The 18185-nt window shown below is 27.8% G+C and overlaps 1 protein-coding gene across 2 annotated transcripts in view; it reads right to left on the reverse strand.

Moving 5' to 3' along the window:
* Positions 1-5110, reverse strand: part of LOC129976279 (midasin-like) — a 263355-nt gene extending 258245 nt beyond the window's left edge. For both annotated transcript variants that reach the window (XM_056089764.1, XM_056089763.1), the window contains exons 1-2: positions 4944-5110; positions 1208-1431 (exon numbers count right to left, since the gene is read on the reverse strand). In XM_056089764.1, coding sequence (XP_055945739.1) covers positions 1208-1431; positions 4944-5036 — 317 coding nt within the window. In that variant the 5' untranslated portion in view covers positions 5037-5110. The remainder of the gene's footprint in view (positions 1-1207; positions 1432-4943) is intronic.
* Between the last annotated feature and the right edge of the window lie 13075 nt (positions 5111-18185).

Genomic DNA, 18185 nt, shown 5'->3' on the forward strand with positions numbered 1-18185 from the left:
ACTTTTTAAGTTTAATACAAAATATGTAACAATCAAAAAGATATGCACTATCATAAATGCATTTTCTTTTCCAATCAAAAATAAATGCATTCCCACATGGAGTGTTTATAATAAAAAAATGTATTTTAAATTGCATTATTTACTTTATTATTAATATTATGCTTTCTATTCTTTATACTTTAGCATAATAATTACAAAATATAAATATAATATATAGGGTAATGAATTAGACAATAACGCCTAATAGATAAAAAAGCAAACAAACTTTGACATGTTGTAACAAAATTTCATTCCAACAAATTTTAACATGTTGAATTTAGTCTTCATTAATCTATTTAGCCATTGAGTGCAAGGTAAGAAAAATGGTAAATAGCAGCAATGCAACTGTCTCCCAAGCCAAATACTTGGAAAAAATCTACAATTCATTCTAGTATTATATGTATACAAATATATATATTAAAGCAAAATACTAAAAGGAGCACATACCAATTTACACTTAAGTTATTTGTATAAAAATTATACTATCAAAAATAAATATCATTGATAGAATATGTGTCATAGCTTATGTAGGTATCATATCCCTAAGCAGACATTAGTTTCACAATTTATGTTTAAAATATTAGATTTGTTAACTCATGATCTCAACCGTTTGTTAACTGAAGTATGCATATTAACAAGTAGTACAGATGAAGAGCTACTAAAAGATAATGGCTTATGAAATGAAAGAAATTTTATTAAGTTGTTCCCCTTTGTAAATTATTTCTACAACATTTTTCACATGTAATAGGGTTTCAAGAGAGATTTTCCGGCCTAAAAACTCCACATGTATTTTAGCTTAATAATCTAGACTGTACAGCATTTTAGTCATCAATATTTAAAAATATTTTATATTTTTCAATATATCATACATGTAGCTGATATTTCAATGATATATTTGCTCTCAAACAAAATATGCAAATCCAGTAATATCTTAATCACAATCATTCCCACACATTAATGTCAATTTACATTAATGAATTATTTAATCAGACATAAAGAGACATTCTACAATTTTTGCATTTGCAATAGAAAAAAAATTCGTTAAGTATGGGAGAAAATCATAATAAAACTAATCACCAATACAGAATATATATATATATATATTTAAAAAAAATGATCAAATATTATAACGTCAATACTGGTTTTAATATCAAGTATATTTCTTTACCGTCCAACTTCAGGATAGATCCAAATAAGTTTGGATAAGCATATACAAAGCCATTCATGTCTCAGATAACAGTCAGCAGAACCATCCAAAAAACTACTGGCTTGAGAGAGAAGTTCAAGTAGTACTGGAGAAAACAGCTCTGCTACTTTTGTTGTATAGTTTTCATTCAACAAAACATTGGAAAGTTTATTAATTATCTCTTGAGATTCTTCATTACTCCAAAGCTAAAAAATTATATAATAATGTAAGGAATAAGAATATCAAATTTTAAATTATGGCACCATACATTATATTAGATATAGAAAAAAAATATAAATTCAAATTCATAACAATGTAAATTTAAGAAATATACCAAGTTTTATAAATGATTCTTCCATTTATTACCATATTTGCCATATAATGCATATGATTGTTACATTCCTAAATATTCATTTCAGATTAAAAGGAAATTAAGAAGCCCCTGTATAATGCTCACAAAACATTATCTCCCTCATCATATTATATGCTTGGTTCCATACTAAATTCTAAATAGAAATTACCTACAGCAGTTTTCAATTATTTGTTAACATGAATTTTGATACATAAGCAAATTAAAAAGTTATTTACCATATTCTACATATAAATCAAATTAATTTTTAATATGCATTATATGTTTCTCCTTCTCTTTAAAAAAAAAAAAAAAAAAAAGACTTAGAAACACAACTGGCAAAAATAGACTTCAAAAAGTAAAGTGATAAATTTTGAAAGAATTTATAAAAAGATTTAATTTATATTTAAGTAAATCAGAAGATGTCTATTTCAAGCATAAGAAAAGATGGTGTCTTGGAGCTGAAATTATAGTTACCAAGACTGCTCTGCACATTTTATAAATGATTTTCCAACATACTATTCAACAGACTAGTTGCTTATATTGTATATATCATTGGTGATTATCAGATGCAGATTACATAAAGTAAGATCGACAATAGAACAAATCTTCAAATTTTGAAAACTCGTGGATAAGACAAGAGAATTCGACACTAATACCCACTATTTATTTATCGATTTTAAAATAGCTTATAACTCAGTAAACAGGAAATTGTTTATAGAGTCAATGAGAGTTTAACATACCTGAAAAATTAATCAAATTGCTATGATTACTTTAAGCAAAACTAAATTAAGAACCAAAATTCAGAATAACCTGTCAGAACTTATTCTCATTTAAATTGGGACATAAAGACAGGGAGATATATTGGCTTGTCATCAGTTCAATTTCACTCTATAAAAGATTCTAATATTATCACCAGAGGAATAATTTTTAATAAATCTGCAGATTATTGAATATGTTGATGACATTGGTATTGTTGTTTGGACTTTGGAAGCACTTAAACAGGTCTCTTTTTTTTTTTTTTTTTTAGAAGCTGAAGTAAGTAAGATGCATCTAGGCATTAACAAGAATAAAACCAAATATATAATATATATAAGTTTTAATAATCCTCATTTTGAAATAAGATTTACATATTTGAAACTGCCATAAGCTTCATATATTTAAATCTGAAATGAGCAGCGGAAGTCTCGTACATGCTCATTAGCTGCAATTCAGGAATCTTATGGAAAAAGAAAAAGTATTTCATAAATTGAAACTGAACTGATCAATGCGGGAAAAAAGAGGACAGAGTAGAAAAGCGCCAAGTCTCCGCATTACACAATCGCAAATGGTACTATTGGTTTCAGAAGCTGCGATTATGATCATTTATTCTTGTAATCGCCAGAGATTAGCATTTTCTAGATGGAAAAAGAACTAAGAAACTTAAAATTCATTGTATTTTCCTGGTTTTTAAGAAAATTTTCAAAGTTCCCTGATTTTTTCTATTGATTTTTAAATTTAAAGTGTTTTCTCAGCTCTCCCAATGGTGTGGCAACCCTGTTCTATTAGCAAAGTATTATTAGGCATCAAATTAAAGCCAGTTATTTTAATAGCCTTTCTGTAATTGTTCTCATGAACATCGCTTATACAATCAAATTTAATTAAACCATTATGCCATGAAAAGCATATTTACCAGGAAAAACTGGTTTTTAATTACAAGCTTCCTTTTATAGTATTAAGATTTGATTCACTGATTCTGAATATAAACTGGTCAGATAATGAACAAAAATATTCAGCCTCAGTTTTCAACAATGGAAGAAAATCATACGATTAAATATTTAATAAAATAACAAAAACAATTTTAACTTCAGTCCCATAATGAAAAATACTTTGAAGATTATGCAAAAAAAAAAAAAACTTGCCAAATTTATGAAAAAATTGCACAAATAAATTGGGCACACGAAAGAACACAGAACAGATTTTTCGTTAATCTTCATCAAGTCAAGCCAAACAGGAGAAAACTTTCTATATTGAAATGTAGATAATTTTAATAAAAATGTGCACATTCATTTTATTTTTGCTAATAATTAAGAGAATAAGTGTATTATCCTACTGACATTCTTTAACCCAAAAAATTCAACTTGGAATCACCTAAATGATAAATATATCCTATAGAGTAAAAAATTGCATCCAGGAACAGATTTTTTAAAAATTTTATTTAAAATTGAGATTTTGATGTTGATAAATTCTAAAAACAATGTTGCATAAAAACTTTAAAATTCAAAAAGCTATCTCTTTAATAAGAACACCGAAGCTTTCAAATAAGCTTAAATTTGGAGAAAATAACTTAATACAATATTATTACAAAAATGAAAAAGAAAAATTCCAAAATAATCATACTAAAAGTAAATATTCAAATCAATGTGAAAATATGAAGGATTGCTAATAATATTTATTATGTCAGAATTTGTTTAAATTTAAAAATTCAATATAAAACTAAATGCAAAATTATAGTGTTTTATTCTGATGAATTTCAATCTTCTGATATAAATAAGGTGAAAAATTCAGAATTGAAGAAAGGACAGAAAAAAATTACTTAAGTTACAAGTAACTGGTTCCAGGCATGATTTCGGAAATAAATTTAGAAATTGCATATTTAACACTTCTATAAACTATTAAAATTTAAACCTTTTGTCCAATATTAAGAAAGTAATTCAATAATTTCACATCATCCAAAAAAATATGTAGAATGTATGCATGTCATGATATATCATGATACTGGAATTTAAATATAAACCAAATAATCATTTCATAAAAATATATAGCAAAATAGGCTTAAACATTCTGCAAAATACATTATGGGGGATGCAACAAAACTCATTCTGTTATATATTTAGTAAATCCGAAAATATGTTATCATGCATAATTTCAATAAAAAGACATTTGTTACTTAAAAATATTCTAAAACTAGAGAAACTGCTTTACTTATTATTCTCTATTATTTAAATATTTGAAAAATCAAGAAGTCAAAAGTCAAAGAAAAAAAACCAAAACTATCAGGAAGTTTTTAATACTTTTATTTGTGAAATATACTTCTAAACCATTAGATAATATTTTTAACGGCATCCAAAATAATAAGAATATCAAAAGCATTGATTGTCATTTTACGCTGTAACTGTTAATACACAAAAGAAGTTTACTTATTACATTGATAAAAAGACATTGATGTTACGTTTTTTTTAAATTTATTAGATCAGTATCTTAAAATTCTGAGATTCATCATAAAGAATCGCAGCAAAATCTGAAAAATAAAGCAACATGAATGTAAATTTAAAATAAAAATATCACTGTTCATATATCAAAAAATTAAAGTTAGCGCGCTTCTCTTGCCTGTCTATTCAAATACTTGGAAAAAAGTGAAGTCAGATATTCATCACCATCTGCAAGAAGATTTAAAGCCGCAGATATAGTCCATTTCTCCATTGTTAAAAATTTTCCCAATACTTAATTATATATTGATATTTCAAACACACGTGCAAAACATTTTCACAAATCATTTGACGCTGCCAGAAAAGCGGTAAGGAAAAAAGCACTAGGTAGACTCGAACCCAAGGGTTAAAGAAAGGAAGTTTCTGCGCTGATTGGCTGATCATGATAGCAATTTTATCGCTATTAACTTTACTCTATCGCTTTTTTTGGCACATATATCTGAAAACGATTTTTCATAAAAACACCTTTTACCAGTACGATCATATCATCAAAAGCGGTATTTGTTATTAAATATAGCAATTTGAACAAGCAAGCTCAATGGATTGCTATATGCTCAGTATTTACGATTGGGTATTAACAATGACATATTCTTGGCGACTGTTCCATTTAGATTTTGTTTGAATTTTAAGAAAAGTTGCTGTGTTATCACATCACAAAAAAAAATCTGCCACTTCTATTTTTTTCACCAGAAATTTTTCAAAATTATGCAATAAAAAATTTATATTTTAAAGAAAATAAAAATAGATCATATCAAGCTACTTGACATCCAATTTATCAAATAAAATTCAAATCTGTAGCAGTAATTTCTATGCATCAATTATAATAAATATCTGGAAAATTTATTTAATTATATCTCAATTTTTAATAAATTTTCCATTTATTTTCTAATTCCATTTTATTTATTAATATAATAATTTTTCAAATTCACAGAAATAAAAAAAAGGACACAATTCTTATTATTCATATAAAAACTTCAACAAAATTAAATAAAAGAAATAAAAAAATTATTTTGTTGCAAATAGAAAATGAGACAAAATGAGCATAATTTTAAAAACTACGAGAGAAAATACTTTATAAGAATTGATAAATATATTCATTTATTTTGTCTACTTTAATACATTTAGTAAAAAAAAAAAAAAAGAATCAATTTTACTTTTCCAGCAATTAAATGTTATATATTGTTTTAAACATTTTAACTCAAAAAATTATTTGGTAATTTTTTCCCGATTACAGTTATCCAGAGGTACCTTTAATTTAAAGAACTCAGACAATACACTACACATACACATTAGACATACATGTTAGCTATAAGAAATACCAGCATCATGGAGATCTGAAAATTAAAGAAGTGAACCATGATCAGAAAATTTTTTTAATAAATTAATCTGAACTAATTTTTTGATCAATAGGATTTCATATTAGGGATTTTTTTTCCCCCTATTAACTCTTGATAAAGTCTCAAAATTGGTTATTTTCATTTTAAAAAATTTGATTCATTTTTTCAATTTTCATATTTTCATAATTCTGCTGTTTCTTTTAGATATTATCATTAATATTTCAGATGCAAAAGCCTTTTGCATGCTCTAGATGCTATGCTTTTTCCAATAATTCAATGCTTTTTAATATTTCTAAGCCTCTTTTTTAGAGGTGGTTGATATGGTAATTTATTTGTATTGATTCTATTTTCAAAGTCATGTTTCAGGAGTCACGTAATTTAAGCTTATTAAATGAAGAGGTCTTTATTTTATTTGATAAGTTTTGAAAGATAAACGTTTGTACACACCATTTCAAATTTGAATTATTTTGTAATTTGATAATGTACTTATATTGTTTCCTTTGCATTCTTGTTACAGCTTTTTAATCAATTTTTTTCATTTTATTTAATTCATGTTTTTTAATTGCTTTTTTTAGATATATTGATTGCAAAATGATGAAAGGTATCTTTTACTCTTCACAAAATTTATTATTTGGATGATTTGGAGAATTAGCTCTTCTTAAAGGCTATTTTTAACTATTTTAGAAAGCTAGTTTTACTTTCAAGTTATATTATATATATTTTTTTCAAGCATCATATTTCAATTTAATCCAATATATATTAAAATGTAAACATTTTGGGACTTTTTTCATTTATTTATGGTTTGATATAAAATTTAATCATTGACATTTGACTCAACAAATAAAAAATCTTTATTGTGAAAGCATGTTTAGAAATAAATCATTCATTTTCTCATAAGTTTATATTTTTCATCTTTAACAACCAAAGAAAGTAAAATTTAAAATAATTAGGCATTTTGTATTATTGAGGCTATTTGTAAAGAGTAGCTAATTGTTGAATAATGAAAAAAATGATAAATTAGAACTTGCTTAAATGTATTAACATTTATGGTATATATTTCCAAATCTAATAACTTTTTTTTTTTTTCAAATTGTCACATAGATAATTTTATATGGTGCAAAATAGTTAGAAGTTCCTTTTGAGAGGTAAAATATAAATATCAAGCCATTTTTTTTTTAAACAAAACTACTATTCTATATAGAGATTTTTTTCTTTTGACATTGTAATTTTGTTTGTTTTGGAGCTCAATTTTAAATTTCTTTAATCTGCATATAAATTCATGAATATAAATCAGAAAACTACTTACAAGTTATAAATAATAACCATGATAAATGTTTTATCATTATTCTTTTTTTACATTACTATTGAATTACTGTATTATTCCATTGATAAGAATCTGAATATCATGACTCTAAAAATGACAGCTAGATTTATAACACATACAATTCGCACTTTCATTATTCTTCAGTGGACTTCCTAAAAGCTCAATATAGTGAAAGCTAAATCATTTTTAATCTAAGCAATCACTAAATCAAGCCATTGGGATTCCTTCATTTCTTTAATGAAGATCTTTTTCTACAGTCATCCCACTTCAATCGTTTTCTTCTAATTGCAGATTACTCTAAAAAATAATGCTAGGTTTAGCCTACATGGAAATATAAAACATTAATTCATAGGAGTAACATAGTAATAATGGAATTACAAACCTTTTTATAAATACAAATTTCATAACCATCATATTTTCAAATAAATCAATAAAATAAAACAAAAAATTCCCAACTAAATATTGTAAATTATGAAAACTTATACATAATTTCTAGAAATTTCAATCATTCCAAAAAACATAAAGATACATACAACTGATTTTTCCTCATAATCAGGGACAGTCTATGTATAGACACAACAGAATTGCAGGAATATGCACTAAATTCAGTATATAAATTTATAATAGCTTACAGAAAATAAATTCTAAAAGAATATTAATACAGCATAACTCCAAGTATCCCAAGCCCAATAACAAAAATCTCAATTATCTGAATTAATTTCAACAGGGAAAAATGAAAGAAATGTGAAACTTAGAAAACAATTGGAAAATGTTCAATGACTTTGACACATCCTTTCTAACAAAAGAGGTTGTTTGCAAATAAAATAATGCTCATATATATTGTATAGTTCATGTATAATTTTGTAGCTTAAGTGTTGAGTTCTTTGGGGGGTTTTCTACATATGATGTTATTGTAAATAGTTTTGTGTTCGATCAATGAGGCACCTTGATTATGTGGATGAGAAGGTGCCATAGATGTAAGCAGGTTCTCACATCCCTGGTGGATATATTAATTTAGCAGGGACTTGTTATCTGCACTCCAATGATGGGACTATTTCCTATAGAATAGATTGGTTATAATGATGAATGTGGCAGGTATTTCAATCCTTAAGGCTTTTAACCTAATTCCTATCTTTCATTATTTCAATGACAATCATTCTAATTATTCTGGACCAGGAACAGCCCCAAGGGTATGCAATCTATTCCACGGTACAGGGCACTGACAATGTAAGGATGCTAATTCCTAATCATAGTTAACTCCTGCATAAATTGCAGCCACATAATATATGCAACTTTGAAAATTTGTGCCCATTATATGACTGCTGGCTAGAAGACAACAGAATGAAAAGTGAATGAATGGATAGGAAACAGAAACAAAAGTGAATTTCACTGAATTACCATTTTTAACCTCATTCATTTTTTAAAAACTTTTTCTTCACTTTATGTATACAATTAAAAATATATATGGGTCTAATAACTATCGAGGATTAAGCATATGTATCAATACAAGATGCATACAATAAAGGGGAGGGGACCACAATTTTACACAGGGTGCCAAGTATTCGGGAGCCATCCTTGCTCTGGATACCTAGGCAGAATATACTTACTTAATGGGTTACTATATTTCTAAACTTCATTCAAATTTTTGATACAACCTAATTGGCCTACTTCTTATATATCTAAGATCATTTGAATTCTAAAGTAATTTGATTTCCATTTAAAAATATCACAGCTTATCAATAGACAGATATAGTAGAATTATTATTATTTTTCAAAATTTGAGCACATCTTTTTAAAATAAAAAAGAATAAAATATTTTCCAAAAGCACACAATGAATCAGGATAGGCTATATACAATTGCAATTTTTACATGGGCCTCAAGATGAAAGATTTTATTTAATTATTTGTAAGAAAATAAAAAGAGTAAAGTAAAATGGAATTTACCTAATTTTCAAAATTAAAAGTAATATTCAATAATACTTTTTATTTTCAGTTCTGCAAAATTAATTTTCCTCATGAACTGATAAAAAATAATGTTCTATATATAAAATTCTTTTAAACTTACACCAAATGATCATCTCATTATTCAATTGTTTTGGTGAAAATCTGTATAGATGTAGTCAGCAATACAGAACAAATAATTAACAGTATATTTTCCAGCTTTTCTGTTAATAGATTTATTCCTTTTAAGTTAATAAAATAAGGCATTGGCTAAATATTAAATTACTCAAAATTCCTTTTTAAAAATTCTATCGGCATGCTGGAAAGCAAAAACTTTTATTCAGAATATAAGTTTCTATTTCTTTCTCTTCAAAGTGGATAGATAATCTAACTACAAACTCATAATAATTTTTCTCCTCCTATAATATATTTCTCAATGGTTTTAAATCCAAGCAAATTATTCTAGTTATCATATTTATAAGATAACATGAAGAAAGCTTAAAATACAGACACACATAGTATATAAATAAGAGATAGGGACAAAGTTATTGTTAAAGACAAATTAATCAGAAAAACTATACAGAAATCTTTCCACAATCATGTTATAAGAACAATGGCATAGGTACTTATATATAGTTTTACTTAAAAGATAAAAAATATATGCAGGGCAACTATGTACCACTGTATAGGTGTTAATTTAAAATGGCAGCATACATACTTATGCTTGCATTGTACAAGCTACCATTAATCATAACACTGTAAATGTAGAAATAAGTATACTATTTATGATTAATTTAAGAAAAAAAATTATACAATACAGAAAATTCTACATAATCTAAAATTCTCAGCATCCAGAGAAATTTTATTTAGAAAAATTGATTAGATAAAAACTTAACTATGTGATCACATACTGGAGATCAAATAATACTCAAAATGTAAAAATTTAATTCATGCATTTTAAAATTGATCAATAAATGTAATTAGTGCAACTGTTTAAAATGAAATTATTTTTTTATTTTTCTCAATCTACATATCAAAAAACAGTTACATTTACAATAAAACTGTTTAAATAAATAGTGAATTTTGATACAAATAACACTGTAATATATCCAAGGAAAAATATTAAATTGCAAGGATTAATATTTTTCAACAAACAATTAAGATTATGGCCTAGCTAATAATAATATATTTTGATATAAAATAATGCAAAAATATAATAATCATTCAAAAAGGAACAATTATTCTATGAAATAATGGCTTGACAAGTAATATAAAATATCACACGGAAGCTACAGATGGCAGTACTGACAACGTTACATATTGTAATATTTGCAATTCTTGTAATAATGTTAGCTCTAAATTCTTAAACTTGTATGATTGAAAAATCTATTATTCATTGAGATCCATCTAAATAAATTCGAATGAAAAAATCCATCGTTCTTTGAGATCCATCTTTCATCTCCATTTTCATCATGAGTTCCATTAAAATTTGGCGCGATTTGGTGAGGTTACCATTCTTTATCACCTGAACACGGCGTCCAATCAAATGCGCTGAATATAAACATATGGTCAATTTTGTGATACACCCGGTAACAACATGTTGCCTTTCTCTTGATACAATTCAATATAAACATTGTAGATATTGACATCGTACCCTGTCTACAAAAGTATCATAACTTACCTAATGCGAAATCAAAATATAATCTCCAATTTTTTTTCGTGCAATTTTCTGGGTAGAGCAACAGACGAATATAATATATAATAATAAATTCATCAAGACTATTCAACGGCCTCAAAATTCCTCCTCACCTTCTAAATTAAAATGTAAGCATGGCTATGATTTTCCAATAGATTAAACACTTTTGTCACGAAAACTACAGATTTAAAGTTTACAACCGATTCATATGGCAAACATGGAAATTTTTGTTCACCTAACGAAGAGTCCTTCCGCCCTTTTTTTTATTTTTATCGTAAAATACAATACCATGGTGAATACAACTTCGCAGTCACTATTAAAAGCAACGGTAGGTTTCCAACTAAGTATACTAGATAGTTACCTAGTGCCTTTGGACTGAGTAGAGGATCACAGGCAAATCGATTTTAAAACTTTGTTTTTATAATTGCCAAATATTTAAAAATATAGAAATATATAAATTTTATTACTATGAAATATTAAGACGAAATTAGTACTTTTTCCAATATAAATTTTTAATTTCCGATAACCTTCACTACTTCCACTATTATACTATTTATAAACATAGAAATTCTGCTTCAATAATATTTCTAAACATGAATATGCATTGCATCTCATAACTGATACTATTCTGCAACTGTAAATGTACTGAAACTTCCCTTTTGTTGTGTTTTTTCTGTGTTTATGTATGTTGATGAATTTACTTTCTACATTTAAAAACAGACATTGGTGCTACAAATCCAAAGTCATCACATTTTCAATTGATATTTGTACAAACTTGGAAACTGCACAATCACGACTCATAATAAATGAAAATAAAAATAACTATTTGCACAAACATAATAAAATAAAAAGATTAACCTAAAAAATCGTTAGCATATTGCTTAAAGGAAAAATGTTCTGAAAGCTGAAACTAAATTGATCAGTTTATTAGATGGAAGGCCTCATAACGTAAATAGCATAAGGCCGCAAAATGCTTAAATCTGCTACTAATAAACAACAAGCTTGGAAATTATTCATTAAGAAAAGAAATCTTAATAAATATCCACATTAAAACATTGATTAACCTCAATCATTATCCTAGATACAATGCCTTACTATTGTCCAAATGTAAAAATGTCAGGGATGTTTCGACTATGTTTCCGACTGTGACAAGTAGAGAACAATTGTTTATCACTATTCCTTTTTTTTTTTTTTTTTTTTTATCCGCTTTGTTGCACGATTTTATGTTTTTTAATGCAGCGTGAAAATTAAAATTCTTTTAGCATATAATAAATAAATATTTATCTTGTAATTAATATTTCTTTTCTTTCGAAATATCTGCTCTAAAAGTAGATCAACTCTGTTCAATTTCCTAAATAACAAGTTTCTAAGCTGATTCAAATAAATTTTAAAAATTGTACAGAAATATATTTATACACTCTAATATTTTTTTTATATTATGTACTAAATTCGATGGTTTCAAGCTCAATGGTGCACACAGAAAGACATTCAACAGTTCGCTTTTAATATTAGTATAGGCTTAAGAATATTCAAGTGAGGTCAAAATATGAATTAAATTTATTCTGAAATGAAGCTTGTTATTTCTCAACTGATTAAATTTCGCAGAGTCAGTAATTAATTTTGTATATTTGATATTGAAATAAATGTTAAATCAAATTAATGGAATGAAATAAATGCTAAATCAAATTAGTGGAATAAATGCTTAAAAAATTTTAATTTTGATGCTTTATTTTATTTATTTACAATTTCCAATCCATATAGTTGGAAAATTGTAAAACACATCGTTGCCTTTGTTGCATTGATTTTTTTAACTATAAGGGGGTCATTAAAATGCATTTCCTTTTTCACAAAACATACTTTAGAAGTGGCTTTTTTACGCGGATAATTTTGAATCTTACCTGATAAACAGAACGGCATTTTAACTATAATTTCTTTCTATACATCCGTAGCACACCATTAGGATAATATTTGCCAGGCCAAAGTAACAACTACAACATCACACCATTAGGATAATATTTGCCAGGACAAAGTAACAACTACAACATCACACACCATTAGGATAATATTTGCCAGGACAAAGTAACAACTACAACATCACACACCATTAGGATAATATTTGCCAGGACAAAGTAACAACTACAACATCACACACCATTAGGATAATATTTGCCAGGACAAAGTAACAACTACAACATCACACACCATTAGGATAATATTTACCAGGACAAAGTAACAACTACAACATCACACACCATTAGGATAATATTTACCAGGACAAAGTAACAACTACAACACATCATGAGTGAAACCTAAAACTCTCGCTTCATTTCCCTTAATTTGAATGGTATATGCAGGATAGAGTGAGCCAAATGTCTCTTCAACTTTATTGAAAAATGCGATATTTTTTAAGTAATAACACTTGAGAGAATGATCAAATTTTACCGCGATTTCAATAAATGGCTCTACATTTATTATCAATTCATTCATTTCTAATAACATATCGGTATTTAATTTCTAAATTAATAAAGTTGAATAACTGCATGTGAAATAAACATTCTGTGGGTGTGTTCTCTCTTGACTTTCTTTACACATTGCTACAAAAATATTCTTGTTGCTTAATTATCCTACACTTTTTTTTACCTTTTATAACTGATTTATTTTAATCTTGCCAGATATAAAACCATATTCTTGACGCAGTATGGCCAAGATTGGCTCTTGCGCCATAAAAACCAACCAACCTCTTGACTTTCTTGTGTGCGCGTTTTGACTAGCTTTAATGTAGAAAAGAATCAAATAGGCATATTTGATCCCTTTCTTTTATTCAAAATTTGATATGGATCAACAATTAACGTTATCTAATTAAATTAATTCCTTTTAGAAACATATAATAGATGGATCGAGCGATATTCAAACGTTAAACTGATTAAGTTTAAAATTTGGGAGGAACCTATAATAAAAATAATATAATCATATCCCAAATTTTATTTATCTAGCTCATTGCCTTTTTGAATTATAATGTTCATATGTATATAAACAGACAGACTTCCCAAAGAGAGAAGCCATCTCTTTTAAGCCATCATTTTATAGAAACCTACAATTTCGGTGTGAAAAAAACCTACTAAATTTCATTCTTCTTTCTCATTTTCTGTTTTTGAGTTATCAAATTCACAGACAAACAAACAGATTCAAGGATGTCTGAACTATGGAAATTCATAAAAATCTATATCTAATTTCTTAAAGAGCAGAATAATTTTCTCTTCGAGTATTTTACACTTTAGAAACGAAAAACACGGAATTGTTTTAGTTTTAATACTTCTATTTCTAAAGCAAATAAAATTTTTGAGAAAACTAAGAAAAAAATTTGGAAACATTTTGTTATTTCAGAATAGAGTTGTACTATATGATATTTGAAAAAATTACATGCACTTACTCACAAAAATGACAATAGCAGTACTTACACTATAGAGATGCATAAAAAGTAATGATTTATTTCAGCAATAGTAAAATCTATTTTATTTTAAAATAAAAAAATAACCCACCTTAAAGGTTTTAAGGTGGGTTCCCACTTAACCAGTTATAAGATTCCAGAAAGTCACGCATGCCCAGAAAGAAGATAGAGTATGCGCTGAGAGCGCGCACAACATCAAGTTCTTTTTACGACCGGACAAGTACTTGTTACTGCACAGTTTCTGCGCATGCGTGGTTTTACTGGTTGGTTTGTAGCTGGCTGAGTATAAACCCACCTTAACTAAAAATGACACGTATCATCATGGAAGTAATTTAACTTAAAATATCACATCATAAAAGTAGACCAGCAAAGGGGGAAAAAACAAAGAAAAAATGTCGAGACCTGTTTGTTGGGAAATCTTTTGTTTTAATTACTGCTTGATAACATTAAATATTCATTAAATTTTCAGCGACAGAAGATGATATTCTCCGCTAATCCACGAAAAAGATTGTTTTGGATACCAGTTTTAGTATTGAAGTTTAGTTTTCTAAATTGCTGATCTAGATAATCCTACAAAAGCCCACGGTGGTAATATCTGTTAGATGAGTTAGAATTTCTAATAGTTTCCATGTATTATAGAAGAATCAGTTCTTTGAAATTTGAGCAGATCATTGCGATCATTATTTTGTAGGAAAATATATAATCTGTCAACTTCTAATAAGGAGCACCACTTTGGCGGACTGTAGTTTGGGATCATTCAAAATATCCAAACAGCTATATCTATACATTTTTACCTTGATAATAACTGAGTTGCTTTCTTAAAAAAAATCTACTTTGAAGCCTAAAATCATAATCGAACTACCTCAGGTTAACAATTTCTCTCAGATTCATTGGCAACAGCTCTGTTTTTTGCCAACTTTTCTCCAAATATCTTAAAGTTTATCTGAACTATAAATCTTTATCCAAAACCCATCCATTCATCAAGAAAACAAACAGTTTCATCTTAAAAGAACTGGAATACCAAATATCCTGATATCCATGAAATATCCATCTAAATATCCATAAAAATTTCCATGCTCATTTGCGAAGTCTTGAGATCAATTTTTCCATTGATTTCTTAGGATAATTTTCCCTGTAAACAGTTTTCTTCGCATATTCCAGATGATGCTTTTATCGTCCAAAATACCTGAAATGAATATCATAATCCTAGTGATGAATTCCCTGAAGGTTTCATTTCTCAAATATCTTTCTATACCATATGCTAGTTTTGGTGTATTAATGCCTGGATATTCTTTTACTTTTCATGCTATCAACCGACATTTTTAATTCAGAACTATGGACAGCACTCTGCTCTTAGTTCTTTTTATGGTTACTCCTTTCAGTTTGAAACTTTTCAATGCATCTTTCTATTGTTGCGGAACATCCCCGAACTATTTTAGCAATTTTTTTGCTGAGATTCATTCTCTCTGTAGAGTCTCACATTTAAATATTCCCATTAAAGCTGGATTAAGCCTTTTAAGGGTCCTTGGGCAATGCAAATCCTGGAACCCTTTTTTCTAATTCAAACATTCAAAATCAAATTATCTAAGATCAACTTTAATTTAATCTTTATATAAGTAGTTTTAGGTAGTAAATTTTAATAAACTGAAATAGAATAATATTAAATTGTAGATCGCTTTCTAAGGGAGCCAGGGTGGTCTCCACAATATTGTCTCATATAGTTCTAACAAGGGTGTTATCCCAGAGACCGCCTTACATGTCATTGACGTACAATAGTAACGAAATATTAAACTTTGATGTTAATTCAATATTTTTACTGAATCTATAGTGCGATCCTTGCCGCGTTTTTTGGCAATTATTCCCTGGCATACGATTAATAGTACCCGAAATTTTGCTTCAGACGCACTTTTTCCCAACTGATTGAAACAAAAATTTCTACAAAACTACGTTTTTGTTGTTGTTTTTCATGGCACTTGCCATGGAGCCCGCTGTTACAAAAACAGCAATTTTAGGCCGGTGAGAGAACGCCTCTTGTTTTTTTATAGCAGCGCCATCTAAGGCCAAGAGGACGACTTAGCTACACACACGTCACAACCCTTTTTACTGGGCGGACTTCATTCACGCATTTCATCCACAGATCGTCATTTAGACCTAGAGAACGATCACCGCTAATCCAGTACCCCCAGTGGTATTACTCTCGACATAGAGGACTTTGTGACCACGACAGATTTATACGCGCGTTAGCCCATAAGCACGCGGGAAATCTTCGGCCGGCGGGATTCGAACTCGCAACTGAGGGACGCGAATCCAACGCTCTACCAACCAGGCTATCCCGGCCTCTCGTTTTTGAATTATCGCGTTTACATATTTATGAAAGTATTGACTTACAGACAACCAACCCATTGTTGGATTTGGCTCAAAATTCGACAAGTGTCTGCACTGTAGATATTAAATCTGTGTACCGAAATTTACTATATAACTCTTTAATTTTGTAGTAATTGTGTAAGTAGTTATTTGAACAGCCGGACAAACAGACTTCCTCATTACAGATTTTGCTCATAATTTAATAGAAATCTACAAATTTAGTGTATAGACCATATATTAAATTTCGTCTATCTCACTCAAACCTCTGTTACAGACAAACAGATGGATATTTTTCAAAAATGTGTTATTCGAACTCAGTGGAGATTAGTTTTATCCAAATATATTAGTTTCAAAATGTCTAGTCGGAATTTTCTAGCTATTACATTCTCTGTATTTCGTACACGGGGAAGTAAAATGTTGGTATATCGAATACATAAAAAAAAAAAAAAAAAAAAAAAAAAACATAACTGAAGTTTAAAAATAATTTTAAACAAAATAGTATATAAGAATGACAAAACTTTTTTAACACGATCTAAATTGTTGTTGTTGCTAATCTCCATGGCCTGACTTAGTCAGACCAAATCCAAAAATCCGTTTATAAGAAGAAAGTCCAAAACGAGGAAGGGAGAAGAATAAATTTCTCCCAAAGATGTCCTAAACAGTCTAGAATATGTTCAGCAAACCCATGAACGATCTAAATAATAAGTATTAATAGATCAGACATTTTTTAAATCATAAAGCACCACATATTTTTAGGTTTATAAAATATTTTAATAAAACCGCGCAATTGTTAATTATCATGAATGTTACTAGAGCAATATTCCCAAAACTAAATTAATTTGAATAGCAGGCTTTTATAGTTTAATAAAAGTATAAAATTAAATAATTTTTTAAATACAACAAAAATAATCGACGATTCAGAACCTTTTAAATTGTGGGACCCCTTGGCAATTTCCGGTTTTGCTTATTTAATAATCCGATCCTTCATAGGATAGATCCTTTCCACATAGAAAACACAATCATGTTAATGAATCAATGACAACTTAAATGGCCAAATAGCGAAACTTAGCAATTAAAATTGTAAAACTTCCTTCAAATACAAGAAAACGCAAACATTATCGTATTTAACATTTCAAAAAGTTTATAATGCGGAGAATTCTCAGTGTTAATAATAACAGTATCTAAGGAGTAATATATTCACTTACATTTGTATATATTGTCACGTAGGTTCCTTAGTGTGGAACTCAATGACA

Source organism: Argiope bruennichi, chromosome 7 (assembly GCF_947563725.1).
Source record: "Argiope bruennichi chromosome 7, qqArgBrue1.1, whole genome shotgun sequence".
NCBI classification, from domain to species: domain Eukaryota; kingdom Metazoa; phylum Arthropoda; class Arachnida; order Araneae; family Araneidae; genus Argiope; species Argiope bruennichi.